This window comes from Chelonoidis abingdonii, chromosome 2, assembly GCF_003597395.2.
Source record: "Chelonoidis abingdonii isolate Lonesome George chromosome 2, CheloAbing_2.0, whole genome shotgun sequence".
In the NCBI taxonomy this organism is placed as follows: domain Eukaryota; kingdom Metazoa; phylum Chordata; order Testudines; family Testudinidae; genus Chelonoidis; species Chelonoidis abingdonii.
Window position 1 is genome coordinate 165,733,799 of NC_133770.1, and position 27,632 is coordinate 165,761,430.

General features: G+C 51.0%; 1 protein-coding gene across 3 annotated transcripts in view; it reads right to left on the reverse strand.

Moving 5' to 3' along the window:
* LOC116821421 (G protein-coupled receptor kinase 5-like) overlaps positions 1 to 25,761 on the reverse strand; it is a 73,963-nt gene extending 48,202 nt beyond the window's left edge. For 2 of the 3 annotated variants that reach the window (XM_075062780.1, XM_075062778.1), the window contains exon 1: positions 25,049 to 25,761. In XM_075062780.1, the coding sequence (XP_074918881.1) occupies positions 25,049 to 25,100 (52 nt within the window). In that variant the 5' untranslated portion in view covers positions 25,101 to 25,761. The remainder of the gene's footprint in view (positions 1 to 25,048) is intronic. The other variant, XM_075062781.1, reaches the window with a different exon arrangement.
* Between the last annotated feature and the right edge of the window lie 1,871 nt (positions 25,762 to 27,632).

The following is a 27,632-nucleotide window of genomic DNA, read 5'->3' on the forward strand; positions in this document are numbered from 1 at the left end:
CCATTAGAGACACACACCAGCTACATGTAGCCAGGAGACACAGCGCGACCTGAGCTTCAGCTTGATTTGATTTTGGGGCAAGCGGAGGAAGACTAGAGCAGAGAGATGGCCAGACACGCTGGGGCTTTCCCTGCTGCTTAGGCTGGCTGCCCACTGCAGCTAGTTTCGCCTGGCCACCCATTAGGTTTGTGCTACTGTTGTCCAGTTTCTAAAGCATTAACTAGTTTGTAGCTCACTTCGGGCTTACAGCAGCTCCATGCTTTGGAACGGGTCTGTCCCCACTGAAACTCTGCGCAGAATCAAGCAAGGCTGAGAGAAAGCCAGAGACGCACAGAGCCTCAGAATCAGAGCCAAGGGCTGGCAACGTGCAGCCCCAACATCTACCCTGTCTCTGACAGAACCACTAGTGCTGCTTCTTCCCCGTCCAAGAGGGGAACATCTCCCCTCCACACAGGGAGCTGGATTGAATATATATATCTGGCCTCTTTGTTCGCTACCCACAAAGAGCAGGTGCATATCTGGAACCCTGCAGGCTGGAGACCGTCTCTCCTCAAAGATTCCTTCCCCCAGAATCTTTGCCCAGTCACTGTGCATGGCTAGCAGCAGACCAAGCCTTCAGACAACATCACACTGTGCATTTGCCGTCTCCTGTCCCGGGGCAGAGGAGGGCCACCACCCCAGGGGAAAGGGCTGTACTGAATGGCTTGTAACCTAGTGTCATAGCTTTCCTACTCAAATCTGAACCTTAAAGTTCAGAAAATAAGTTGCTAGCACAAAACCTCCAAGCTTAATTACCAGCTTGGATCTTATAGCGCTGCCACCAGCCAACAAGTTCCATGTATTGGTCTACTGCTGGTCTCGCCGAACCTTCCTGGGGACCCTCAAGACTCGATGCCCTTGGGTCTCCACAAAGGGAAGCCATCTTCCCGGTACGCTCTTCCTCTCCAGCTTCCCTTGCATGTAGGTTACCCTGGATACTTGTTAAACTCCTTGATTCAACGAGAGGGACATTATTCGCCCCTCCTCCTTTTTCCCTGCCCCCAGTCTTTCCCTAGAGAGACGTTCCTGGCACAGAGCATTCCTATCCCTTGAGCCTCAACTAGAAAAGAATCACAAGTTTAAAAGATGACAGCGTATTAAAGAAGAAAAGACTAAATGTCTCTTTATCAAGGTCAATCTACAGGGTCATAATTGGAGTCTAAAGAAAAACCTGATAAACGCCTTATCCAAAAGATGTTATTTTTAACCATTCCGCTTCACAGTAAATACAAAAAATGATAACCTTATTGTCTTTACCTTGTATACAACTGCGGAACAGAGATTGAGACCTGAAGGTAGAGCGTTCCTTCCGAGAGACGAGAGCACAGCAGAGCGACCAGACTAGGACACTTAACCCAAATTCCCTCCCTGAGTTTTTAAATCTGGTTATCCTATTGGTCCTCTGGTCAGGTGTTTGGTTCCCTTTGTTAACCCTTTACAGGTAAAAGAAACATTAACCCTTAGCTATCTATTTATGACACCTAGGACATTGAAAGGTAGTGCATTCATTCAGGACTGATCAAAGCAAAAAATACTGCACCCTTAGCCTGTGGAATTCATTGCCACAAGACACTGAAGCCAAGAGCACAGTAGGATTAGAGAGAGAGCTGGACACTGACATAAGGGATCTGACTATGAAACAATCTTCGAGAGACGATCAGGTGAAGCCAGAGTCTGATCATCTTTAGGAAACATTGCAAGGCCTTCCTTTAGAGAAAGACTTTCCAGCATAACACCACCACCTAGCTCTTACATAGCTTTCCATCAGTACAGCAAAATGTGCTCCACAATCTTGTGTATTTATTCTCACAATCCCCTGAGTTAGAGAAATGCAGGTGGGAAAACTGAGGCACAGACTTGCCCAGGATCACCCAATAGGCCAGTGCAGAGCTGGGAATGGAACCCAGGGCTCCTTGCCCAAAGACCAGATCCCTACATCCTGTACCACATGGTCTCTTCTCTTTGCAAACTCCCCTCTCCTCCATGTAGCCCATCTGACACGAGGGTCTGGAGCAACCACCCAGTGCCAGGATGGCTCTGGAGATGGCTGCCTTTGCTGGTAGGATCTACTCATGGCAGCAGAGCACAAGGCTGGGGGGGATGAGGGGAGGATGAATCAGCCACTGAGGCCCAAGGAGAACTGCAGGCAGGAGATATACATCTTGGTGGAAAGGTATAAGCTAGTATGGAGGAGAGAGACCCACTTCCCTGCATGTTAGCAGCTGGCTTCAGCTTCTCTGTGCTCTGTAAACACTGCCAGGCAAGTGAGAGCCCTCCGCTAGCTAGTGCACACCTCACAGGCACACAATAAAACACAGCCCAGATGGCAACGATGGGACCTACCAGGAGGGGCGGGGGAGAGGTGGGGCTGGGGGAGGGAACCAGCCCCACACGTAAATAAATGTTCCTTACATGAAGTTTTATTTCTTTCCTGTTAGGGGAAGGACGTGGTTATGACAGAATCTTGGAGTAGGAGGGCAGAGTAATGGCCCAAAGTAAATTATGCACATTCAGAGCTTGGAATTAGCTTTCCCAGCCAAGACTAAGTCCGGCTGTGCCAAGACAATACCCCGGGGGCCAAGGAAGCCGGAGCTGTGGCAGCCTGATCCCAGTGCCACTCTGCGTGCCAGATCAGAGGAAAGATCATTTGGGTCCCACCAGAGGGAGTCTGGGGCCCAGGGTGCAATGCGAAAGAAAGATCCTGTTTGCAGTGCGACGGGGCTGCAGATAAGCCGAGTCCTCCTCGCACAGGTCTGCAGATCACTTGGGAAGGTCTGTTCTTAACCACAGGGAAGCGAGTCATCAGTCACAGAGCTGGGTAGCACCACGGAGCACATTCCCTTCAGCCGCTGTAAACCCAGTGAGCAACTTCGCTGCTTTGACATCACACACGACAGGCGAGACGTGCTCTCCCCTAGAGCAGTTAGCGCTGGGCATTTTCCTTTAGGCTGTTCTGAAGCTCAGTTGCTGCTTTACCTGGGCAGGTGTAGCAGTTCCCAGCAGCAGAGGGCTACTAAGTCTGACATGCCACCCCTTGAAGCAGCTGACAACAAAGTCTCCCCTTCACTAGAAACCGCTGTAGCACTTGGATGACGCCCGCTCCAGAGGGCTGGAGGAAGAGTTCCTCTATCCACACCGGGCAGGGGCAGGGAGGAAGGAATCCCTGGATATGCGCCCTTAGAACTTGCCTGCTCCAGAACGTGGTATGTGCGACTCTGCCACACAATGCTGCTCGCACGCCAGGCCCTGTGTTACCACGAGCACTGCCAAAGCCTCTGCGCAGAGGGGTTGCTTGTGCGTGCACAACGCTTGCTGGCTGTGCAGCATGCCACCATTTGCTAGAAACCCCACGCTAAGATCTCACTGTGGGTGCTGGTGAAACAGAGAGGCGAGTTCAACCAGGTTTCCTTAGCTTGCCCCATTGGCCTGTCTGTGCCGCAGCCTACATGGCTTTCCAGTGACACCCCCTCACTCATTGCTACTCCCTGCACACCAGGGCCACAGCAGCAGCCCCACAGGGGTGACTTCAGGACATTGTTCTCCACTCCGAGCTCCCAGCCACCCACCAGGAGCTTGCAAGAGCCTGGATGACTGATGTGCATTACCCAGCTCAGAACACACGCTCTGCTCTCGGAAAGGACTCCGCTGAGTGCTCTTGGCTCAGCATCAGAGCCACCACTGTAAAACAGACAAGGAGGACCCCATATGACTCTCCACATGCCCTCCTGTGGCGCACTACCCCAGCCATTGGCACGGTGCATCACTGTTGTTGCGCCGGCTAAAAATCAGAAGAGGCCCCATCTGTTCTGCATGGATATTAAAGGTACCACAAAAACAATACTGGTTTTATTATTCCAATAACCCCAGCCAGGATCAGAGATCCGTTGCACTGGGCGCTGCCTCCAACAAGGAAGACGGGGAGAGGAGAAGCCTGTGTGCAGATGTAATATCTCCTTGGGCGCGTGCACATGCGGAGCTAGCTGCGTTTCAGCGGAGCGTTGTGTAAAACTTTTTGGGATCCTTGGGACAGAAGAGGGGCTATAGAAGGGCTGCAGTATTATTAGATACTGACAGCAGCGACTGTCAACAGCAAAGGTTTGTAAGTCACCGCAGGTCTCTTTTCCTTCCAGTCCCACAAAGCCCCACTTCTCAGCTTCTCCTGTAAAAACGACCTACATGGAGAAAACGCCCCACAGGCTTGGGGGGGCTCAGCCCCTCCCTGTTTTACACAGAGGTTAAGTGAGCTGCCCAAGGCCCACAGTGGCAGCACTGGCACTAGAACTCAGGAGCTCTTGGCGCCGCCTGCCCAGTGCACTAGGCCAAGCTGCGTCCTTTGGAAGTGAAGAAGAATCAACAGCCCCAGAAGAGGCTGGAAGTCACAGTGGGACAGTGGTGGTGCACTGGGAGGTGCTGGCTATAGAGATCACTCAGGCCTTGTTGCATGGCACACTGTTTGTTCTAGGGTTTTCTGGCCTAGGGCAATGTCTCCTGAGTAACACGGCAACCTGCTTCTGTGCCATCAAGGATCGGCTCAAATGACATCTCAAAACAAGGTGAGGAGCCTCGTTAAACAGGTCTGTGTAAACACTGCCATCAAGCCTTTAGAGTGTTTGCACAGCACCAGAGGCAAGGCCAAGGGACTCCTGACAGCTCTGTGCATTTGCAGAAGGGGATCCAATGCTCCGCTTGCAAGCCCCTGAGGCAGGATTCAGCTGCCAGCCCCCAACATCCCCGCCACCTGGGGCAAGTAGCTTTTGACTCTTCCCAGGAGCCTGTGAAGGCAGGGAGCCAGTCTGGCAGCATGAGGATTGAGCTACGCATTCTGAATGGAGAAGAGAGCTCCCAAGTCAGGCTGCATGGCCTAGTGGCTACAGCATAGGGTTGGGAGGGGAGTCAGCTACCATTCCCAGTCCAGCTTACAGGGTGCCATTGGACAAGGTCTCATTTATACCTCTGCAAAATAGGAAGACACTCCAGCAGACCCCCAGGGAGCTGATGAGGATTAACCTGAGTATTCCAAAGCCCTCAAATGAGAGTAGCTACAGAGGGGGCAGCATTCCCAACCCCTAAAATCCACCTGACAGCCAGCTGAGGAGGGGCCATGCAGTCCACAGCAGAAGACGGGTCCCACTCATGACCAGCACAGCTGCACAGAGGTGCTAACAAGTCGTGCACTGCCAGACAGAACCTGCAGCTGTGGGCAGTCTATGGCAACTATTGGCCCCGGCATACACCATGCTTCGATGGGCCCCGCCACACTGCACACTGGGATCTGCAGTCTGTGGGGCCTCAGCCCATAACAAAGTGTAGGGTAGCTGCGATGTGGTCCTTTCTGTGTAACAGTAAGGGCATCCCACGCATCCCCCAGGGTTCTGGAAAGATGTCATCCCTCCTGGGACCCCACAGCGAGCATGCTGTGCGCAGCTAGTCTCTATAGGATTGTGATAAACTAGGAATGTTCTTAATGTTTTCTCTGAATACTGTGTTGGTGCCTCAGTGTCCCCTAGGCAGTTCTTAAGTATCTGGCAGAGCAAAAGGCCAGGGCACCTAAATGCCTGACCCTCTGTCTCCTAGCAACTGATGGCCTGGGCCCCTCCTCTGCAAAGGTGCCAACTGAAGGTGTTGGAGACAAAGAGATCAGGTGACCTCCTGGCGAGAGGGGACGCGTCGTCGCCAGTGGGTTGAACCCTAGGGTTAACTGGGGAGAGCACAAGGTTCAAGCCGCATAAATTACCATGTGGCTCCTAAGTGTCAAGCACACCCGACGTAAGGGGGCGTGAGACTGGACTGTCCTGGTGAAGCTCAGCACCAAGGAATGGGAGAGATGCTGGGGCATCCATGGGAAACATTGGGTGTGTTCGAACTTCCCCAGGTCGACTGGCTGAAGTGACTCCGCAGTTGGTCTCGAAGGGGGAGAAAGGATGCTGAATGCTCCAAGGAGAGACCCAGGAGGTGAAGACGTGTGAGCTTCTTGCCCTGAACAAGTCTGCTCCAAGGGAGAGGAGGCTCCCCAAAGTCCTGACTGGCTTGGTGGGGAGCAGTTCCAGAGCATCGCCCGGTGACTCCGTGACAACTGGTGGTAGCCGTGGGATGTACTGCACCCCGTGAATGGTGCTGCTTGCAGTAAGTGGCTGGGGAGCAGTAAAACAAAGGGGGGATAATGAGGACCAGGCGTGCTGAAGGCTCGGAGAGGGACGGTTTCAGGGGGCAGTTAACCTCTGGGAGTGTGTGACCAGTGAGGAGGACTGTTGGAGTAACAGGGTCCCCCTGAGCACTGCAGTGAGCAGTCTCAGGGGCGGAGGAGCTTGCCGCTCAACCCTGGGAGAGAGAAGGATTTTTGCAGTAGCAGGGTTCCCCTGGGGATTGCAGGAGCAGTCCCAGGGGTGGAGGAGTCTGCAGCTCAACTCTGGCAAAGAGATGGTGTTCACGAGAAGGACTGGCACACCAGGGGTTCTTCCTGGAAACCATGGGGGAGCCAAGAGCACACAGGCCTGTGAGTCCAGTGCCACTTGGGAACGGTAAAGTGATGGCCTATCACCATCTCCTTAAGAAGGACATTGTGATCCTGTGCACAAAGAGAGGGTTACGCATGGGGAAGTTCACCAAGGCACAGTTAATCGTGCAGTTGGAGGAGGACGACCACTCTGAGGAGCAGATTCCTGACCCAGATGGGCGACAAAAGGATCTGGGAGCAGCTGGAGCAGCAGCCAGGCATCCCTGGCTGGTCCCCAACCAGACGAGGGTCTTCACGATCGGGTTCCCCATCAGGGGATCGGAGATGGATGGGATTGGAGTAGAGCCCAAGACAGTGAGAGGACTGTGAGAGAGAGCAAGAGCCCAAGGAAAAGCTGCAGGAGAAGCAGCAGCAGCATGGACTGGTGATGGTGGAGTGGAGAGATATAGGGGGCTGCCCAGCAGTCAGTGGGGAAACACGCCTGCGGGGGTGAGACCCTGGGACAGAGAGAACTGTGGTGGTGCAGCCCCAAATGTTGAGGGACTGTGGGACCTGGGTGAAGGTCCCTGGGGTGAAGCCCCTCGCCCTGCCTATGGCCCGGATCCCTGTGCAGACGCAGGAGGGGTCGGACTGGCTGGTCATTGGGGTTCTCCAGGATATCAGCTGGGAGGCCCTGTTGGGTGGTGACTGTCTCCCCTTGGGACAGGATCCAGGCCCTGCTCCTATAACAGCCGAGGGTTTGAATTCAGATCCAGGGAACCAATTGGCTAGGATGGAAATGGTCAGTGAAAATGCAAATGACCTGGCTGGCAGTGGGGAGGGGCTGCTGGGCTCAGGATACCTGCCTACCTGTAACCAGCCCCCTGGGACTGAGGGGGAGGGAGAGATGCTCCCCGCCCCCCTGCACACCGGAGCTCACGCTGGCTCTGATGCTGGGACCAGAGCAGAGAGCTCGCTGCCTGTCCCCACTGGACAGCAAGGGCAGTGCTGAGCATGGGGGGAGCTGAGACCCCAGCTGAGTGGGGGGACACCCAGGCAGGGCAGGTCGGCTGCCAACCAGGTTTGCCTGGTCCAGAAGTGCTGATGTGAAGTGATTACACATCAGGGAAGGAGCTACCAGGGACAAGACTCAGAGGGACTGTGACCCTAGGCCCAGCCAGGGAGAGGGAGCAGATCCCACTCCCTGCCCCAGCAGCTGAATCCCAGACCCAGCTGCATAGGGATCCCTCTTTGGAGAAGCTGAGGGAACTTGCTGGCCACAGCGCTGCAAACCCCCTTGGGGAAGGCTGCAGGGACAGAGTCCTGCAGCAGAAGGAATTCCTGTACCGGGAATGGGCTCCCCAAGGAGAAGTAGAACTGGGGCGAATTGGGAGGCAGTTGGTGGTGCCCCAGGAATCCACAGGGTTCTTCCCATTTGAGCCGCTGTATGGGAGGAGAGTGAGGGGACCCCTGGACCTGAAAGGGGAGGATTGGGAGGAGAAGGGGGAAGACCCTTGGGGGATCTCTTCCCTGAGGCGAGAGCCTATCTACCCATCAGGTGTTCCCCGTTCAAAGTCACTGGGAAAGAAACCCGGCTAATCCCCAAGGTGGACAGGATGGTCTGGTTTTGTGTAGGTTATCAGAAGCTTAAAGCCATCACAGTGTCTGATGCCTACCCCACGCTAGGCCTGGGGAGATTCTAGACAAGCTGATGGGGATGGACAATTTGGCCCTGACAGACACTGGTAACATGTGCATCTTTAGCCAGACCTGGGAGGAACAGGTGTCCCAGCTGACGAGGGGACTGGGCTGCCTCAAGGAGGTGGGACTGACGTTAAAAGCTGGAAAGTGTAAGGGGGGATGGCAGAGGTGTTGTGTCTGGGCCATAAAGTGGGAAGCGGCTGCCCAAGCCCAAGATGGGGGTTCTTAACCAAGAGAGCCCGAATCGCAGCCCAGAGCGCTGGGAGAGGACCTCGTCCCAGTTTGAACCCTAGGGGTACTGGGGATAGCACAAGGGTTCAAGCCGCATAAACCTTCCCACATGTGGCCTGCAAGTGCCATCAAGCACACCCGACCTAAGGGAGGGCGTGAGACTGGACTGTCCTGGTGTAACTCACACCAAGGAATGGGAGAGATGCTGGGGCATCCATGGAAACATTGGTGTGTTCGAACTTCCCCAGGTCACTGGCTGAAGTGACCTCGCTCAGTTCGGTCTCGAAGGGGGGAGAAATGTGATAAATTAGGAATGTTCTTAATGTTTTCTCTGAATACTGTGTTGGTGCCTCAGTGTACCCTAGGCAGTTCTTAAGTATCTGGCAGAGCAAAGGGCCAGTGCACCTAAATGCCTGGCGCTCTGTCTCCTAGCAACTGATGGCCTGGGCCCCTTCTCTGCAAAGGTGCCAACTGAAGGTGTTGGAGACAAAGAGATCAGGTGACCTCCTGGCCCGGGAAAGGAGCTGAGCAGAGGAGGAGGGGCTGGAGGGGGTTGTTAGTCTGGAGCTGGCTGGGGACAAGGAGCGAAGTGCAGATATGGGGGTCTGACTCACTGCACCCCATAATGGACCCGGCCGAGGGGTCCGGTTTGCTGTACCTACAAGCTCTGTTTTAGACCCTGTTCCTGTCATCGAATAAACTTCTGTGTTACTAGCTGCTGAGAGAGTCACGTCTGACTGCAAAGTGGGGGTGCAAGACCCTGTGGCTTCCCCAGGACCCTGCCGGGGCGGACTCGCTGTGGGAAGTGCACGGAGGGGCAGCGGATGCTGAATGCTTCAAGGAGAGACCCAGGAGGTGAAGACGTGTGAGCTTCTTGCCCTGAAAAAGTCTGCTCCAAGGGAGGGGAGGCTCCCCAAAGTCCTGACTGGCTTAGTGGGGAGCAGTTCCAGAGCATCGCCCGGTGACTCCGTGACAAGGACCCAATATCTCGGACGGGCTCAGTGATTCCAGCCCCCTAATGCCTGCAGATCTCAGCCCCACATTCCTCCCCTAGCACTCTGGCCCTCACTCCGGTACTGGCCTCTCCCGACTCCCAGTGGGTTTCCAGCCCCTCTCCTGCATGGGAAACACCGAAGAGCTGGGCAGGTTACGCCCAGCAATGCCTCTCCCCCAACAGGAAGGTAAACAGCCGCAGGTGCCTCTGCCCAGCCAGCCCATCAGCAGTGTTTGCCTTTCGGATGTTTTCCCAGGGCAGGTTTAGGGGCCTGATGCACTTGCTGAGCTTCTATTCGACTCCACTTCCAGCCCAGCCCCAACTCCCCCCAGCACCCCCAGGGACCAAGACAAGGGAACAGAGCCCCTCGCCAAAAGGCCCATGCTGGATCTGGCTCAGTGTCAATGGAGCCTCCCACGGCAAGGGATGAGGCTGGAGCTTGGTGCCAGCCGAGAAGGGGAGATGAGCTTAAATCAAATGGAATTTTGAACAAAGTTGCTGCAGCCAGATCTCCTTCCTGAGCAGAGCACACACCTCAATTAGAGACGGCCAGGCAACGCTCTGGCGCCTGAGGAGAGGGGAGCTGCTGAAATAGCCATTTGTAATTGCCTAGTAAGGGTAAATAAGGAATGTCCTGGTGGAGTTAAACACACAGGCGCAGCAGCACTGGCCCAGAGCTGCCAAGGTCCTTGGGGCTGAGCCCGAAGGGTTCGGCCACAGGACGCTCGTATGGCATCTGGGCGGCTGGATAGGCAGAGAATGTGCCAGGCTCCCGGAGACAGTACAAATGCTTCAGAACTTGGGGCAGATTTGGATCCGGATTGGATCTGGGATGGGGCCTCTCATTAGCAAATCCACTCAGCCTGGCCAACGACACCAGCCTGTCCCCATCTCCAATAACTGCCTCTGCACCTGCTTCCTCCCCACACGGGGCACCCTCCTGGGCTGGGCAACAAGGCAATGCCCCCGTCAGCACTGAAATTCCTCCCCAAGACCTACTTGTGACACGCACTTGCAAGGAACTAGCTCTCAGCGGTGAGAGGAAGCTGGGAACACTTACTAACGTGTTATGGCATCAAACGGAGGCCAGTTCTCTGGCCTCTTGCAACACCTTTTCTTGCCTGTGTGGTCTCCTGATGGGGAGAGCTCGCAGCCTAGGCCTCCCTTGTGTCTGTGCAGCATGTAGCGGGCACTAGGAGGAACAGGCAGCACCATCCGCATAGGCTCTCGCCAGCTGTTTGGACGCTACCGCAGCCTGGCAGAGCCGGTGCAGCACAGCGCAGCTTTCAGCTTCCTGGCACACAGCGAGTCCTCCCAGGCACTGGGTCTCGCTCCTGTCCAAGCTGAGCCATCCCCACCCCCCACGGCTGCCAACTCATTGTCTTTCTGGGGAATGGTGCAATAGGGGAAGTTGTCTTAAAGCCCGGTGCTTATGCGACTATTTCAGCTTTCATTACACAGAAGAAAAGTAAGTGTCTAGACCTGGTTTTTGGAAATAAAACCAACACAACTCAAGCATGACCTGAAGACTTAAAAAAAAAAAAAAAAAGCCCCCCAAATGGACCAGAAAATTGATTCATACAGTATTTAAAATCCTGTGATTTTGGCGGCCTGACTCCTGAACATTTGCAACTGGCAATGCTGCCGCATCCAGCCAGAAGCTCCCTTGCTTTGAGCAATAGAGATGGGGGGGAGGTGTTATGTTCTCCCAACACCCCTTTGTAACCTCCTGGGATGGGAAGCCCGGCCCCAGAGTGACCCAGTTAAAAACCTGGCAGCACCACACACACAGCTCCGGCTCGCTTATGCAAACCCTCCATCCCATGGAACTCCCTGCTCTCCTATAACGGGATCCCAGCCCACAACCACCACGAATGTCGCTGGGAATTCCCACAATCGGTCCCTGTCCCCCGCGACACTGGGGTAATCCAGGGTGCATGCACAACCACCCCAGCAGCCCCTTCTCGCCGCAGAGGTCACTACATAACCTGACCAAACAACTCGCTCCTAGCTCCTCCCTGCCCGGGCGACTTCTCCAACAGGAAGCCCATTCAGTCCCACGACATCCATAAGAATGTTCCTGGCACGCAGCACACGGTGATCCCGCCACGCAGACACGAAGTGAGTGTGGGACAGCTGGCTCTCTTTATTTTCCCTTCTTGCAGTTATAATGAAACCCAGCACCAGGAAGCTCAATGTGCTGGAAACCACCGTGCAGGGGCAAAAGGGGGCTTTTATTTGCCTTCGATAGTATATATTTTTAATGATTTTTTTTAAGAGCCCTTAAGCTAAAATTCCTTGGCCTCCATTAAGCTTGTTGTTCACTCTCTCCAAATACCACATCCACATATGAGCTCACGCCTGGGAGGTGAGAAGGGAACAAGAGCCATTGTCCTTGCAGGGCGGCTGCATCTCTTGGTACCTCTGCTGCATCAGGCATTTGGGGGTGGACAGGAGAAATTCCTCCTTGGAATGAGAGCCTCCCGGAAAGCATGCATGGAGCATTATTGGAAAGTGGAGCGGACTGCAGCCAGGAGCCAGGGCTCTGACAGCTGGTTTGCTCCAGGACACTTGATGTCAGGCAGCCAGGTTGCTGTAACTGATAACATTCGGCAAGGGAGTTAGCCGTGGGGACATAGGCAAGATCTCTAGCTCGGAGTTAGCATAAGCAGCCCTTGTTGCCACCTACACTGCATTGGGCCCAGATTCAAGAAAGCTTTTAGCTTCCTCTTGTTGCAGGCCCCAGTTTTTAATCAAGCCTAACCAGTGCTGGCAGCCCCTGCACCTGAGCCAAGGGCATAGGCACCTTCTAATCTCCAAGCAGCTGTTTGACAGCATATCGACTTCTGCACTTGGTAGGGCTATCGCCACACAACTCCTGGGGTGCTTCCCGTCTCTCTGTCATCAGTGCATGTCGTCTTCCCGTCTCCTGGGGGCTGGAATACTTTGGAGTCATTCTGGCTGTTGGGTTTACCACAGGGGGGCTGGTGGCCTGCAATGTCCAGAAGGTCAGACTTCATGATCTTGTGGTCCCTTCTGGCCTTAAACTCTCTGACGGTTAGAACACAGGACTGGAGGTCAGGACTCCTGGGTTCTATTCTAGCTCTGCCCCTGATGGGCACAGTGAGGACCATGGGCAAATCACTTGGGGCCCCACGTTTCAAACCGGTGTAGCAAAGCTCAACACCTAACCCCACACTGAGGTTCCACAGCAAGTGGGCAAGTTTCCATACAGGGAAAACCCTAGCTCCTGTTGAAATCAATATGGATTTGGGGGGCTCCTTGTACCCACTCAAGCTGAGCCAGGCTCCCCATCTGTACAATGTAAACAATTCACCCTATGCTCATGAGGGTTTGTTAACCTCAGCCCCATACTCAGAGGGGAGCAGCCTGTTCTTACCGCTCTACGTTTGGGGCTTCCTATGCCCTTGCCTGCAGCATGAAAGGCCTTGAATGTACCCCTCCTCCCCCTAACTTGTTGGTGTAGGCCAGAAGACCTCAAAGGCTGACCGAAGGAGGCAGGCCTGGCTAGAGCACTGCCCGGTACGAAATCCATGGTAACGGAACATCCTTGACGAGAAAGCAGAGGCTGGGATAAAGGGGAGACGAGGGCATGTTGATCGGCTCTTTGGGCTGGTCTGAATTCAGAGCTGGAGAAAGAGCTGGGAGGATGAAGTCCTTCATTTAGCTGCAGGGTGAGGACTGGGGTCATCAACTCCACTCCTCTGGCACAACAGCACTCTCCACGATGCTCACCTGGGCAGGAGACAGAACTTGCTCCAGGGCTGGCCTGAGACCATGGAATGAATGTCTGCAAGAACTAATGAGCATCCCAAACCTCCCCCCTTCGGCGTCAAGTAGCAAGCACATTTCTTTGACCTGCCTTCGGCAGACAGCACCATCTGTGTGTGTATACCATACAAAACTCCAGGCTCCCCAGCACACACCTCTCCCCTAGGGCAGGGGAGAAACATGCACCACCGGAGTGGGCTCAGATACCACAGCGAGGCAGGGGGAGAAGAACCTGTGTACAACAGATTAGAATCTGCAGGGCTGATGCAGCAGCTAGCAGCAGTGAGAGATTTCCCCACGCTAGTGAACATGTCTCAACCCCATCCCTACGGGCCACCCTCCGCCTGTCTGGCAAGGAGAGAGAACAGGGTTCCTCACTCTTCCATCCAACCAAGCCCTGGCCTCTTTGCTGAGTCAGCCAACAAGAGGCCAGCTGTGACTTTTTCGTAAAGTGGTGGGGACCTGCGGCATGCGTTTCACACCAGACACGGGGCAGAGACAACAGCTTTTAGCCTCTGTCCCCCTGGCCCATTTCGGAGCCAGCTGCCTAGCAGTGAAGGGCAATGGAAACCAGAACTGGTCCCCCATTCCTTGTGTCGTGCAGCCCACAGAATTCAGCACAAGTGCATTGAGTGATTTGTGCACTACGCAGTTTGTTTAAAGGTCTCAAACCAGGAGCCAGCATCCAATCAAAACCTGAAACCGAGCTCCTCCTGCTCTAGGCAGCGCTCAATGGCTCAGAAAGTGCGGCAGTATTTCCTTGATGCAGGCCCCCAGCAAACGCCTTCTCACATTAAGCATGTGTCTGCCCTCACTCTGGCTGCTGGCTACACAGGGAGGGACTCTGAAAGGTCTAAGATCATATGGAAGTCGGGCTGCTCCACCATCATTCTCATCTGAGACACCAGCCCACAGCCAGCCGGCAGCTTGAGTCAGAGCAGGAGCTCTGCTTGGTTGCAGCAAGGCATTTCATTCTGCCTCTCTCTTCTGTCTGTGGCAGACAGACAGAACGGGAGCCGAACAAGAAGCCTGGGACTGCAGCACCTGGTGCCAGTCAGGGATGGAGCTTGTATGCAATACTATAACGTAAACAACACCACAGCCACTGTGTCAGTCACTCCAACCTCGAGAGCCATTCCAACACCCGACTGGCCTGAGAGTGCCCAGCACAGGAGGACTCTCCCCTTCTCCTAAAGGTAGAAATAATTCCTTACCAAATGGCAGCATAGCTACATGTTAACAGAGTGTCCCACGTCAGTGCTTCCTTCATTCTCTGCAGCCTCCAGACTTAGGTGACTGGCAGCTTTATGCAATCAGTAGCCCTTCTGCAAAAAACCCATAACCAAGCCAAGTGCTAATGGCTACAAACAGGAAGTTTTGCTTTTGTAGCTACCTTGCTCAGGTCAGGCCAGCACACTAAGCTAAACCCAGAAGGACCTAAAGACGGGAAGTGCATGAACATGGTAGCACTCTCCCCGGCTATCTGACACGCAGCATGGGACCATGTAATGTTGGAACCAGGCTCTGCAGGAGAAGAGAAAGGCAGACACCTCGCAAAGCCTTTGAAATCTTAGGGCATCCCATCTCGGAGTGATACTTTGTGTGCCACAGACCACTGTGCATCTTTAGACCAGAGCGTCCTACAGGGAGAAGGGATCCTTTCTTTCAATGGATCCAGTACGACCAAGCCAAGGACCAAACTACAAAACATTAAGGGAACATTCTCATGTGCTTCCATTAAAGCCAGTTGAGGGGAGAGGGCCTGGGTCAGAGGAGGCAGCACGGCAGGGTTTGTTGTGGCAAATGGCAGCAAAACAGCCAGAAAATGTACTGCTCCCTAACAATGATGTTTTCATTTAAGGTAATCCCAGAGCAATGGCCTCTTCTGAAAGCAGCACTGATCCAGGGCTCCACGGCAGCAGCGCTCACACAGTTCTAAAGGGCACGACTAGCTGAAAACGAACCAACAAACCAACCAAATCCATGCAGCCCCCATTTGTTCTCTCTCAGCAAGTCCAAGCCAGGCCAGCTCACACAAGTCAGACACCCCCTCGGATGGGAACATTAAAGCAGTGCTTCTGCTGCTCCTTACAACACCAAGGATCAAGCGTCTGCCACTGGAAATTAGCTGACAAGTCGGTAACTCATGATACAGAAGAGAATCCAATTCACTGCCCACTCCCAAAGCTTGAGTGATTTCTCCAGGACTAAGGGGGCAAGAACATGTTTGCGTGGATGCAGCCGCTGATAGGACTGAGTGTACCCACAGAGCAGATGGGAGCAGAGGTGGCACTTTCCTGATTGCGGCGCACAGAGTCTATGTTCGCTCTCTAATTGGAACATGCGGTGACTGTGCAAGCAACATCTGATAACCTCTTATTCAGTGGCAGCTGCTAGGCATGCAACCCATTCAAAGCTGGCAGCCACAGGACCAAGAGGAGCACGGGCAGGGTCATGGCTGGCATAGAGCAGAGAAGGACCGTTGGTTTCCATCAGCCCAGCAGCTGGCCCTAGATTTCACTTACTAAAAATAAATTACTTCATTTAAAGGGTCTAAGAAAACCTGTGAAATCAGACCTGTGAAATCAGAAAAGCTGTTGAATTGTAAAATAAAACTGTTCTCCTCGGAAAGAAGCCCACGTACCAAATGGCAAGACATAAGCATTCGGGTATCCGTTACATCAACAAACCTGTTCAGAGATAAACCCCCCGCCCATCTGTGTCACCCTGCGCTGTCTCAGCCCTGCATGCAGGGAGCTGCCACTCCAGTGTCTGCCCTACAGGATCTTTACACGGCCACAAGCCAGGAAGCTTTTCAGAGACAGACCCACCCACCCCTTCCCTCTCCAGTAATGCCAGCAGTTTTAGACTGTGATTTCCAACAGGTGCCCAAGGGAATTATGCACCAAATGCCACTGAAAACTCTTATTTTCAAATAACGTGTAAGAGTCACAGGCTGGAGTAATGCACACGTTGAAATGGTGCTTTTCATCTCACAGTAGCACAAAACTCTCCACCAGCTTGCGCTCTCCTCAGTGACCGCCCACCCACTGCTGAAATGGAGCCACTCGTGGAACAAAATGCAGCTGCTGCTTACCAACACCTGCAAGTGATTAAGTAGCAATAATGAACCTTTGTGCCACACAGGGATCGATAAGCCCCTTCCAAAGCTGGGTAAAGGAAGGATCGTTATCCCCACTGTGGGGAAGTTACCATTTGAATACCACAAATACCACATGCAGTCCAACTGCAGTCGGAATTTAGATCGGCGGATGCACGGCTGCTGATTCCAGCTGAGAAGGGCTACTCACCTGGAGCTTTCCAAACAGCCGGAGTGCTGCACCCACTTGGAAACCTCACCCCCTTCTAACTGCCTGGATGCCAGCTGTGACTCCTGAGTAGGGCCAAACGAGCCCAGTGGACCTCTTGTGCAGTGGGCCAGGCATGGACTGGAACACAGGGGAGCTGGGCGCTCTCTCCAGGTCTGCCACTGAGCTGCTGAGTGACCTTGGGTAAGACACTTCCCCTCTCTGGGCCACTGTCTTCCCTCCCACCCTTGGCCTGTTTCGATTCTAAGATCTTCGGGGCAGGGACTCTTACTCCGGGTTTGCATCTGCATCAGGCACAATGGGACCCTGGTCTCCGCTGGGGTCACCTGGCACTGTCATAGCACAAAGTGTTAGAAGAAAACAATAATTTGGAGATGATTGAGAATGCCACAAAATTGTATGGGATTGAGCTGGTAATTGATCCAAGATCACCCTAGTATCTGATCTCCAATCAGAGCTCCTCTTCCCATCCTAAGCCTCCCTGAATTTCTGCTTTGCATGCAGCCTAGCTCTCAAAACTCCACCAATGAACAGTCACAGAGTGTCACAGAGTGTGGGGGAGTCTGACCCCTCTTCCTGGGACTCACAGTGACTCTTAGCCAGCCGTAAAACAGAAGGTTTATTGGACAACAGGAACACAGGTTACAGCAGAGCTTGCAGGCACAGTCAGGACCCCTCTATCGAGTCCTTCTGGGCTTTCAGGGTGCTTGGATCCCAGCTTAGGATACCCTGAATTCAGCCCCACAGCCCCAAACCCAAACTGAAAACCACTTCCCTCCTGCCGGCCCCTTCCTTTGTCTTTCTTCCTGGGCAAAGGTGTTGACCTTTCCCCTCCCTTACCTAGCTCAGGTTACAGGCTCCGTATAGTCCATCCCCTAAAGTCCTCCCCTGCTCTCCCATTCCCCACACAGAAAGCCCCTACTCCATCACACAGAGGAGTTCTGATGTATGGAGATTGTATGTTAACTTTTCCTGGTAGTTCCAATCCCACATAATTACAGGATGGGCAGAGGCCTGGAGCCAGGCAGTTCCGGATCTGTCACACTGTTGTAAATCCAGAGTGACTTCACAGAAGTCGGTGAAGTTCCTCTCGGGGAAGCAGTGATTAGAACCTGGCTCTTATTCTTGTAATGTTTTCTGTGGTGAGCAGGTGTTACTCCCTTCATCTCCATGAGGTCAAACAGAAAGAAAAAAAGAACTGCCTAGTTATTCATGGGGCTATCAAAACTAAGCTCCAGGCCTGATCCCAGTGTGACACTGAGCGACCATCTGGCTAAATATACCACCCTAGTCGCTCTAAAACACTCACAAATATCAGCTTTGCTTGGCTTCACACAGGCTTGTAGTTGCTTCTTCAACCACCTTCTTAGACCCAGAAAGAACGTCACTGTTAGTTACAATTGCTCCCTTTGAATCAAGCAGAGTAACACCCTGAAATGCTCTTTGCTCATTTAAATAAGGTGCAGGTTCCTACTGAGAAGCGGTTTGCAGCAATTATTACCCTCTTCCCTGCCTGAATTGTCAGCAAACCATGCAGCTAGTCCATGGTCACCTATCAGCCCAGATGGCATGACTCTGACAGGAGTCTGGCAAGGATTTTTTTCACCCTCTTTTAAACTAGGGTTGTATCTTTTTTCCTTCTTTATGTGGGAGGAAAGAAATCTGAAAGTGATTGGCTTTAAAGTGTTTTTCTTTTCCTGTTTGGTTTTTAATCTTTAAAATATCAGGACTGATAAAGAAAACATCACCTAGCTCTGACAGCACATTTAGTCAGTAGATCTCAAAGCAGTTTACAAAAGATCAGTTTCATTATCCCCATTTTACAGATGTGGAAACAGAGAGTGTGGCAGAGGCACTCTGGTCTCCTGAATCACAGTTTAGGGCTCTCTCTGTTAGACCATACTGCTTGGCTCACTGGGGGGTTTGTTGTGGGTTTCAGAGGATGTTTGTTATGAGCTCTCACACTAACTGAAGGCCAGCAGTGTTAAATCTTAGCAAAGAGTTCCTTTCTCCAATGTGTTGATAAGTCATTGAAGTTAAATATGTACTAAAACACTTCTGAAGCAAGCCAACAAATCCTTTCCTCTCCCCATTGCTCAATTTCCATGTGTGGCTCTTGCAATGGTCTCCTTTAACTAATTCTCACCACCATAGTCTTCCCATCTAGATGGGACCTGAATTTCTAAGGAGATATAGATATAGATATCAATATAGAGCTATTTATATAGATAGATATAAACAAACAAAAAAAAATAAAAAAAACACACCACCCATGCAAAGCAAAAACACAAACCCATCTTCCAGCCTTCCTTCTCCACCCTAAAGCAGCTAAAAAAGGCACAAAGCCCATTTTTAAATCCCTAGTTTGTAACTCGTCTTTAAAAAGGGCCCTAAAATGACCACATTTCCCTTTCAGCACCAGCTCCCTACAAATCTCTCCCCTTCCTGTTATGAACCATGATCTGTTGGGGGACAGTGGGACCTTAATTCATTTCCCTACCCCCTACAAACCACACACACCAGGGAAATTACCTTTCACTTTCCACTTAGAGAACACACACACACACAGAGAAATCATTAACTCAGCAATCGCTTACCAAGTTTGTCTATTTTTGTCCATTTTACAAAGTGTAAAATTAGCAACTTCTTTGTCACCTGACCTACCTGTCACCACTTCAGCTATTCACCCCCAGCAGCAGTGTACATTAAGCTGCAGGCAGCAGAGGAGAGAGAAGCTAGCTGTAAAGCAGTAAGATTTGGGGGGAAGGGAGTTAGCCAACAGGCCCTCTCTGCCCACAGGTCCCCAGGACTGCCCTTGTGGATACAGTACACTGGTGACAAAGGTGTTCTTCCCCCCAGATGTGAAACTTTGAGTTATGCCAGAGAAATACCCGTGAACAGTTGTTTTGTAACAATGGCTTAGTCTGAGGCACTGGTAGATTGGAGCTGAAGTGGTGTATCTAATTAACAGCTTCTAACACTCTAGTCAAGCTAAAGCCGGGGTACTTTAGTCACAGTCAGGTTAGCGCATGCTAACACTGGGGTATGTGTGTGTGTGTGTGGGGGGGTGTTCAGGCCACATCTACATGGGAGGTACACCAGTGTACTTACCTTTTTCCAGCAGAAGCTGCCCTGAGCCCATCCACAAATTGTCTTGTTTGTGGTTTATCTTGTGCCTTGTACCAGAATTGTTAAACCACTTTGGAAGCAGCTTTGCTGTTTCAGTAGGTGTTCTATTGTTGGAAGGTTTGCATGGATGCATCCTCATGCCAATTTCACCACACTGCTTCAGTGAGTCCTCCCACCGCTATCCCACACTGCACTGGTTCACATCTGGACTGGCCTCTCTAGTGACCCTGGGTCAGATGTTCCCACTGTTTAAATGCTGCAGGTACACCCCTTAGGAACATTGATTTGCAACTCAAGCTCATGGCAAGTACATAGATTCATAGTCTATTATGTCACCCATGCTCCAGATTTCCTCATGGCACAGTCTCCTAAGCCATCCCTCATTTAGGGGCCAGTTGAAGGCACAAAGACACAGACCTTGCCCATGCTGGGATTCGCCCAGATTTCAGCCGCTAGTGCAGACAGGCAAAGCACCGCTATGCTGCAATTACTGGCACAGTTTACCCTAGCTCCCAGCAGGGGTGCACACCAGGGTAGCTACAACGGTGGTTGGAATATGGACAGCTGCCCAGTGCAATCTCAGGATTTTAAGAAGGGCCAGGTTCACGGTTTCTGAACACTTGAGGTTGGGAATACCGCTCACAGCGCAAAGGGCGCTGAAAGTGCAGTGAAGCCCCAGCAGCCTGTCAGAGCGGTGTAAAGGGGCCCTAGCGAATGAGGATCCTGCCTGAACGGATTCACTCAAGGTGGCTGGGGGGAACCGCTTTGGGGAGGGAAGTCAGGAAATTCTGGCTCCTGAATCCCATAGCCTCTAAAGACTCCACCCAGAACACCAACGGCCCCAGGAAAGCTGTCCCAGATCCCTAAACCCTCCAGAGTTTGCAGCCTCTCCTTTAGCACTGGTCACTGTTGATCAGTAACCGATCGGCAGACTGAGACATCCATTCCAGCTGCACACCAACCAGCTTGAGACACACTCAGCTCTATCTGCCCTGGGCAAGGGCGAGGCCTTGCCCACAGACTGGCCTGGCTATGCACCTTCAAGTGCCATGGTCCCCGTGAGGAGGAGTGCACGAGTTAAATCAGAGGCCCTGCATGCCAGAATAGGCAGGGGGCAGTCAGGTCACTGCGGACTCACCCCCAGCAATGCTGGCAAGCCATTCACAGCGACCCACATGTAGCCAGCTCCACAGAAGGAACCCAAGGTACTAACCTGGTTTTTACAGGCAACAAGACTAGTCATCCCACCACGGCAAGTAGCTTAAACAGAAACAGAATCAGGTACTACATGTCCACAGAGCGCAATCCCTTTGACCAACACGGGCAGAAGGCAGCAGCTGCTTTCTCTCCTCACGCCCAGCACAGCAGCTCCAGACCAGACTCCTATCTCCAGCTGGAACAGCAGGAGTGGGGACTGGACATATAGGGAGGCAGAATATCCTTGCCTAATTGGCCAGGACTCTAGGGTTATCACCGCTGCATGATCTCTAATGGCTGCACGCAGGCAGGGCCTTGACTCTGCCACGCACTCATGTTTCAGTCCCCCCTCAGCACATACAGAAGTGTTTTTCTGGCCCTGAGACCAGGCTCCCCCAGTGCTGCCCTTGGGGCGGTCAATTGCCACTGAGGCAGAGAGGTTTTCCCACAGTTGCCATTTTACAGTGTTGGCTGTGAAGACACCAGCTGTTGCTTTATAGTCCTGGAACCAGCAGCTCAGCCTGGGACCGGGATTCCATCTGAGCCCATAGCTAATGCACAATGGAAAAAAGCCCTGCAACGAGAGCACCTAACACCTTGCTAAATACGCTGCCAGGCCTTTTCCATGGGATATTGATCAAGTCACAGCACTTAAAAGAGACTCAGGATTCCAGAAACATAAGCATGTATTTCAGTATTGTAGCGTTAAACTCTAGTGCATTTTATGGAGGCAGGGATATTTCTACAATGACATTTGGATCAAGTATTTCCAGATGTCATGCTGGCCAGCATGCAGAAGGGACAGGCGAAGTCAGAGCCCTAAACCATCTCTGCCAAGCTTACACTAGCCCAAAGCCTTAGGACCAGTTATTCAGCCCTAGGCTCACCTCAACCTCAAATGCACAGGAGTCACAAGCAGGTATTCAGGTTACATTGGGTGTTGAGACAGCCCACCCTCTCCAGTAGCATTTCAGACACTCACTTCATGACCAAACACACAAAAGGATGTACCCAAGTGACCAGAGAAGAGACAATCCAGCTGCCCAAGGAACAACGATTAGAATCATCACTTTGTTTGATGGTAGCAGTAGAACAATGCCCAAGAGAAATAAATCCTCCCAGACCCTTTTCATGCCTCAGATCCACCTCTGACTTGAGCTTGGATCCACCTCTGAAGACTTTCAAAGCTGCATTTGGACCCCCAGCACCTGTTTAAATTAAATGGGAACTTGGCATCTGAATCCCCTAGGCATCTTTGAAAGACCGAGTCCAAATACCTTTATCCACAATAAGCCCATTGGAATAGATCATGACCTAGGGTGTGCAGGGGATTTGAACATTACAATGGCCCTGATCTCCTTGGCACTTGAGACGCTTTTGCCATGAGCTAGCTACTGTACATTGGTGCTGCTCCTTAGTGGCACAAATTGTTTGCTGCTCTGAGGTGCAGCAGCAGCATCTCATTCGTGCAAATCATTCCTGAAGGATTCCAGTAGCTCAGGTTTCCAGCCTTGGAAGACTGGGAATTGGAAAAAGTAGACTCTGGCTCTGTCCAAGGTCAGAATGCATGAGGGGACCTCCCACCCACCCCATCCAGGATGACAAGTCAGGGAAAGTAACCTTTATCAAGCCTGAAAGGAAATCGCCTTACTGCACTTGAATAGCAGGACAGGCCATTGAGTTACTTTCCTGCCTCCATCAGAGAGCAGCTTGTGGTCATCTTGTGCTGAAATTAACACACTATTTCTGTCTGAGCTTTTATAGTTGCTCTGCCTCCTATTAAAACTGTCTCTGTTTCTGATACTAGTAATTTACAAGTGATGCATTCCTGCCTGGTGTTCCCCTGCCTAACAATGAGCTTCCTTGGAAGAAAGAACTAAGCCAGGGGTTGGCAACCTTTCAGAAGTGCTGTGCCGTGTCTTCATTTATTCACTCTAATTTAAATTTTTGCGTGCCAGTAATACATTTTAATGTTTTTAGAAGGTCTTTTTTCTATAAGTCTATAATATATAACTAAACTATCGTTGTACGTAAAGTAAATAAGGTTTTTAAAATGCTTAAGAAGCTTAATTTAAAATTAAATTAAAATGCAGAGCCCCACAGACCGGTGGCCAGGACCCGGGCAGTGTGAGTGCCGCTGAAAATCAGCTCGCGTGCCACCTTTGGCACACGTGCCATAGGTTGCCTACCCCTGAACTAAGCAGACGGTCTGCGCTACAGTGCTCTGGTGAAGCCAACTCACGCCAGCTCAACTTTGACTTGAGTTAGCATGGGCCAAAAGGAGCTTTCATTTGACATCCGATGGCTTAAGTGAAAAGAGCTGAGGAGCTTAGTTCAGGAGACAGATGCCCATATACTATATGAGTAGCAAGGCAGCTCACAAAACACACACCACCATGAATGCGGGTCTTGGCTGGAAGGCAAAGGGCTGAATGAACCACAGAGTCTGAACTCTCTTCTGTAGAGATGGTTCTCCCAAGCTACAGGCTGAGGCATAATTAGCAAGAAAGCTTCCCCGCCACTTGGCATGTACAAATATACAAGCGTGTGGCAAGTAGTGTCCATGGGACACTGTTCTCCCACACTGCATTCACTGATAAGAGAGGGGGCCCTTCAGAAGAACGCGCCTTCCAATAAATGCTGGCTTTAAGGATGATCCCACAGCAAGTAAGACATTTCCCCACTGTCACTTTAAGGGATTTCCTTATTTCACATCATTCTATGCTGCTATTTGCTTTTCAGTTATGAAAGTTTAGGAACATAGAGTAAAATTTTCAAGTGATTTAGGAACATAAGTCCCATTTTTAAAAGTGATGTAGGCACTTAGAAGCCTGAGGCCAAGTCTATAATACAGACTGTTGCTGGCATAGGGGTGTGATTTGTGACTGGCATACCTGAACTAGGGGCATTTTCCAGCACAGATGTAGTTACATTAGCAAAACCGCACTTTTGCTAGAACACTGTATTTCACTCAAGGAGTCTGGAATAAGCTATGCTGGCAAAGCACGAAATGTCGTTGGTATAACCATGTTCTCACTAGCAGCACTTTGCCAGTATAGCTTAGGTAGCTACACCAGCAAAGCCTTCAAAGTGTAGAACTGGCCTAAGTATCAGTGAAAGGCAACAGGACTGGCTACTAACTCCCTTTTTGTCTTCTGGAAATGGGACTTTGAAAATTTCACCTCCAACATAAAAAAAAAAAAAAGTACATAAAGAGTTTAGCATTACTGGTATCCCTCTGTAATTCCTGCATATTTACCACACTCGAACAATCAGTGGCCACTTTACACATTAAGGGTTTAAAGATAAGGAAGGTAGAACCATCTTTGTGGTGCAATGGGTGAAAATAAAGAGATGCCATCTCCCAGGACACCACACCTGGTTAAAATGTACCACGACCAGAATTTCTGTTGTGATGTCTACAGCACACTCACACAAAATATACCACACACCAGGTCAGCAGCATGACCACTGTTCTCTAGCATAATAAATTAGATCAAATCTCATGAAACAGACCATCTGTAGAATATCAATGAAAGGTCAAGTATAACACAATCTTGGGATTCTCCTGCAACACAGCTTTAGCTTTCTCTGGTAATTAAAAGTCACAACGTGCTTTCAATATTTTTCCTTGTCTGCTTGTCAGAGTTTTGCATCCAGACAGAGTCGCAAACATGCATTTTATGCTTCCTGTTCAAAAACAGAGCCAGAGTCCAAAGCTTAGTTCACACATGTAAATCACATTGCAGTTCTGAGGTGCAGGGAATATGTAAAATTTCCATCCCTAGGCCATAGTCATTACAGAGAAAACTTTAAATAAAAAACAAAAGCCTGGTTTTCAAATGTTTGCTCTGTATATGGCAGGTGAAAAACACCAGAGGATGTTTTGTAAATGAACCTATAAATGGTAAATAGCGCAATTATAAAGCATCTTGTGGAACTACTGAGGAAACCCACTAAATCCCAGTTTCCAGGTCTGTTTCCTACAGCTGCAATTCAGATTACAAAATATCCTGTTCTCACCCCTCCTCCTCTCCGGGCACAGTTTGCTTTCACTCAGTCAAATCAAACGAGCAGCAATATAGCAGCAGATGCTTCAATCCCTGTTCCCAATTTCCTTCTGTTAGTCACGGTGTCAAGGCATGTTCAGAGACACCCAAATCAAACACCCAAAATGACCCAAGTCCCAAGTTATTCTCTTACCTTCTCTAGCTTTCAGCAGGACTGTGTTGGCCACAATATTCTCCAGTTCCATAGCGATCCAGATTTGAATATGTTGCAGGAGGAAGACGAGGAAAGAGATGGAAAAAGGAAGGAGCAGCTGTGTCCTCGAGAGCAGCCTATGAGGTGGCTAGCCCCCCGCCCCAAAAATGAATGTAGCAAACACACACCCCAAAAACCAATCAATCAATCAAAACCCTCCTGTCTTCTTGTAGAGGAGTCACAGAGGCCAGGATCCGGAGTCTTTGGTGGTAAAGAGGCAGCAGCACAAACCCCAAAGGAGGGAAAGACCTTTCCTAGAACGATTGCAATCCAGAATACAAGACTCCCCGCGACTCCTTCCCCTCCACCTCGTCCCCAGCCCGCCCGCACCCCGGGAACGGGATTTCCAGCTCGTGAGAACAGCCCCCTGAACGGAGTTTGGGGGCACGGAGGTCATCAACACTGGAGGGAAAAAAAACACCCCTCACCCCCAAGGGAGGATGCTGGGGTCCAGTCTCTTGAGTCCAAGGCAGGTTAGGGGCTCAGGATTTCCCCCACCCCCCAGTGTAAATCCAGCTTCCCACGAAGGAGAAGGAGAAGACTGGGATCCTTTATCCCCCAGCAGCAGCAGGAAATAGCATGGAATAGAACAGACTATAGCAATCTGAAACTGACTGGCTACAAAACGTTCCATGGGGGCGTGGCTTAGCAAGCTGACGTTTCATAGGGCGGGGCTAGATGGCAAACGTATTAGGATTTATATAATTCCCCCCCTCCCCCCCCCTCCGAAAAAATAAAGCCTGGAATCATAAATGCACCCTGGGTAACGTAGTTCAACTCGCTCTCTCTCTCCCTCCCCCTTTTCACTTTTGCATCCCCAGTGGTGTGATTTATTATGGGGATAAGAAAGCCAGAAACCTCTCCCTCACACACAGCCTGCTCGGGCTGGCTCTACGTAGCTAACAACCTCAGGCTGGGAATGGCTTTTCCCTTTGCCTACATTTGTCTGTGGTTTGCATACAGGATGACTCCATTTCAGCCAGGACTGGCTGTCCCAGTGTGGCAGGTGAGGGGAGGTCCTAGCTGTACTGGACACAGTATTGGAGTGTGGGTGGGGGCTGGTGGTGCACACCCAGACCATTGTCACCTAACAATGTACCCAGACAGGCCCAAAATCTTCTCACCCAGCCTTGCCAGGGCAGAAGGGAAAGAAATACCCAACTGCCAGATCAGTTCCTCACGTCTAAAGCAGACCATTTTGAAAGGGTGCTTTAGGCTGTGTGCTGTGCAGGGCCAGGAACTCCCATTTGTACCAACAGGGCCAGCCTGTGGCATCCCCTCACAGCAAGAGAACTGACCACACTCCTCTGTAATCAATACTATGGGGAAGTTTCTATCTGTTTTAATGAAGGCAGCTGGACACACAGATAGACCTAGTGGCTTTGCCATGTTCCCTAGCTCTCAGCCTAACCCAGCTGGTACTGCCTATGAACCCAAAACTGGCTCCTCCTAAGTGGGGGAGTTTAGGAGGCATGGAAAAGGCTGCACACCTACCCGTGACACACTGTTCACCTCCACAGGGAGCTCTAAGGTCTTTGCTTGTCCTCTGGAGGCACAATAGCCAACCAGGACCACTGAGACAGAACTGCTTAGGATGGCACAAGAGGATGTAAACAGGGCTTACAAGGGGAAGAGAAGTTATGCTGAATAGGAAGCTCTCGTATGGGTGAAATATATAGAGTGCCATGAAGAAATAGAGGCAGCAGTGAAAACAGAGGTACCTGGGATAGCTGATTTACTTAGTCTTCTCCACCTTCATTGCCTATGAGCCCAGGAATCTCTCAGACAAGATTTGGCATGTAGCACACAGTGTAGAAGGGTGTTTGATATGCTCATAAGAGCTCATTTCAAAACCTGCCTATTAAAGAGCCCATGTCATTTTTCCACAAGACTCGAGATGTCAAATCCCAGCATCTTGGCCAAATTGTAATAGCAACTCTTTGCACCTCAGAAGGATGGTATTAGCCACAATTATAGAGCTAAATTTATTTTATTCCCAAAGTGCACCTGAACTGTAGAGCCTCCTGCTACGTGATATCTGCCATAAACAAATTATATGTAAAGTGAATTCAATAAGAACCAAACTTAAGCACATTGTTAATCTGTTCTCATGGAACTGGAAAGGACACTTGCAACTTAAAAAGATAGATCATCTAAAGCTTTGTGCACTTGGGGAAGTGGTTCAGGTATAACATCAGGTATGAATCTAAACCAATATAGTTGTACCAGTCTGGACACTCCTAATTTTGAAATAAGAGTGCCTCTTTTCAGTTTAGCTTGTCTTGTTTGGGAAGAGGTTTAATCTATACCGAAAAAGCCACTCTTCTACCACAATAAGTGGGGTGTTATATCCATATAATCCACGTAGATGAAACATAAATCCTCAGAAATGTTCCCATAATATATTCCAAATAAAACAGCTATTTATTTGAAAACATTTCCCTGCAGCCTTTGAGACCTAAGCCCAGCAGCACTATAGAACATGCAAATAAAACCTACTTCATGGATTTTTCCTCGGCCAAGA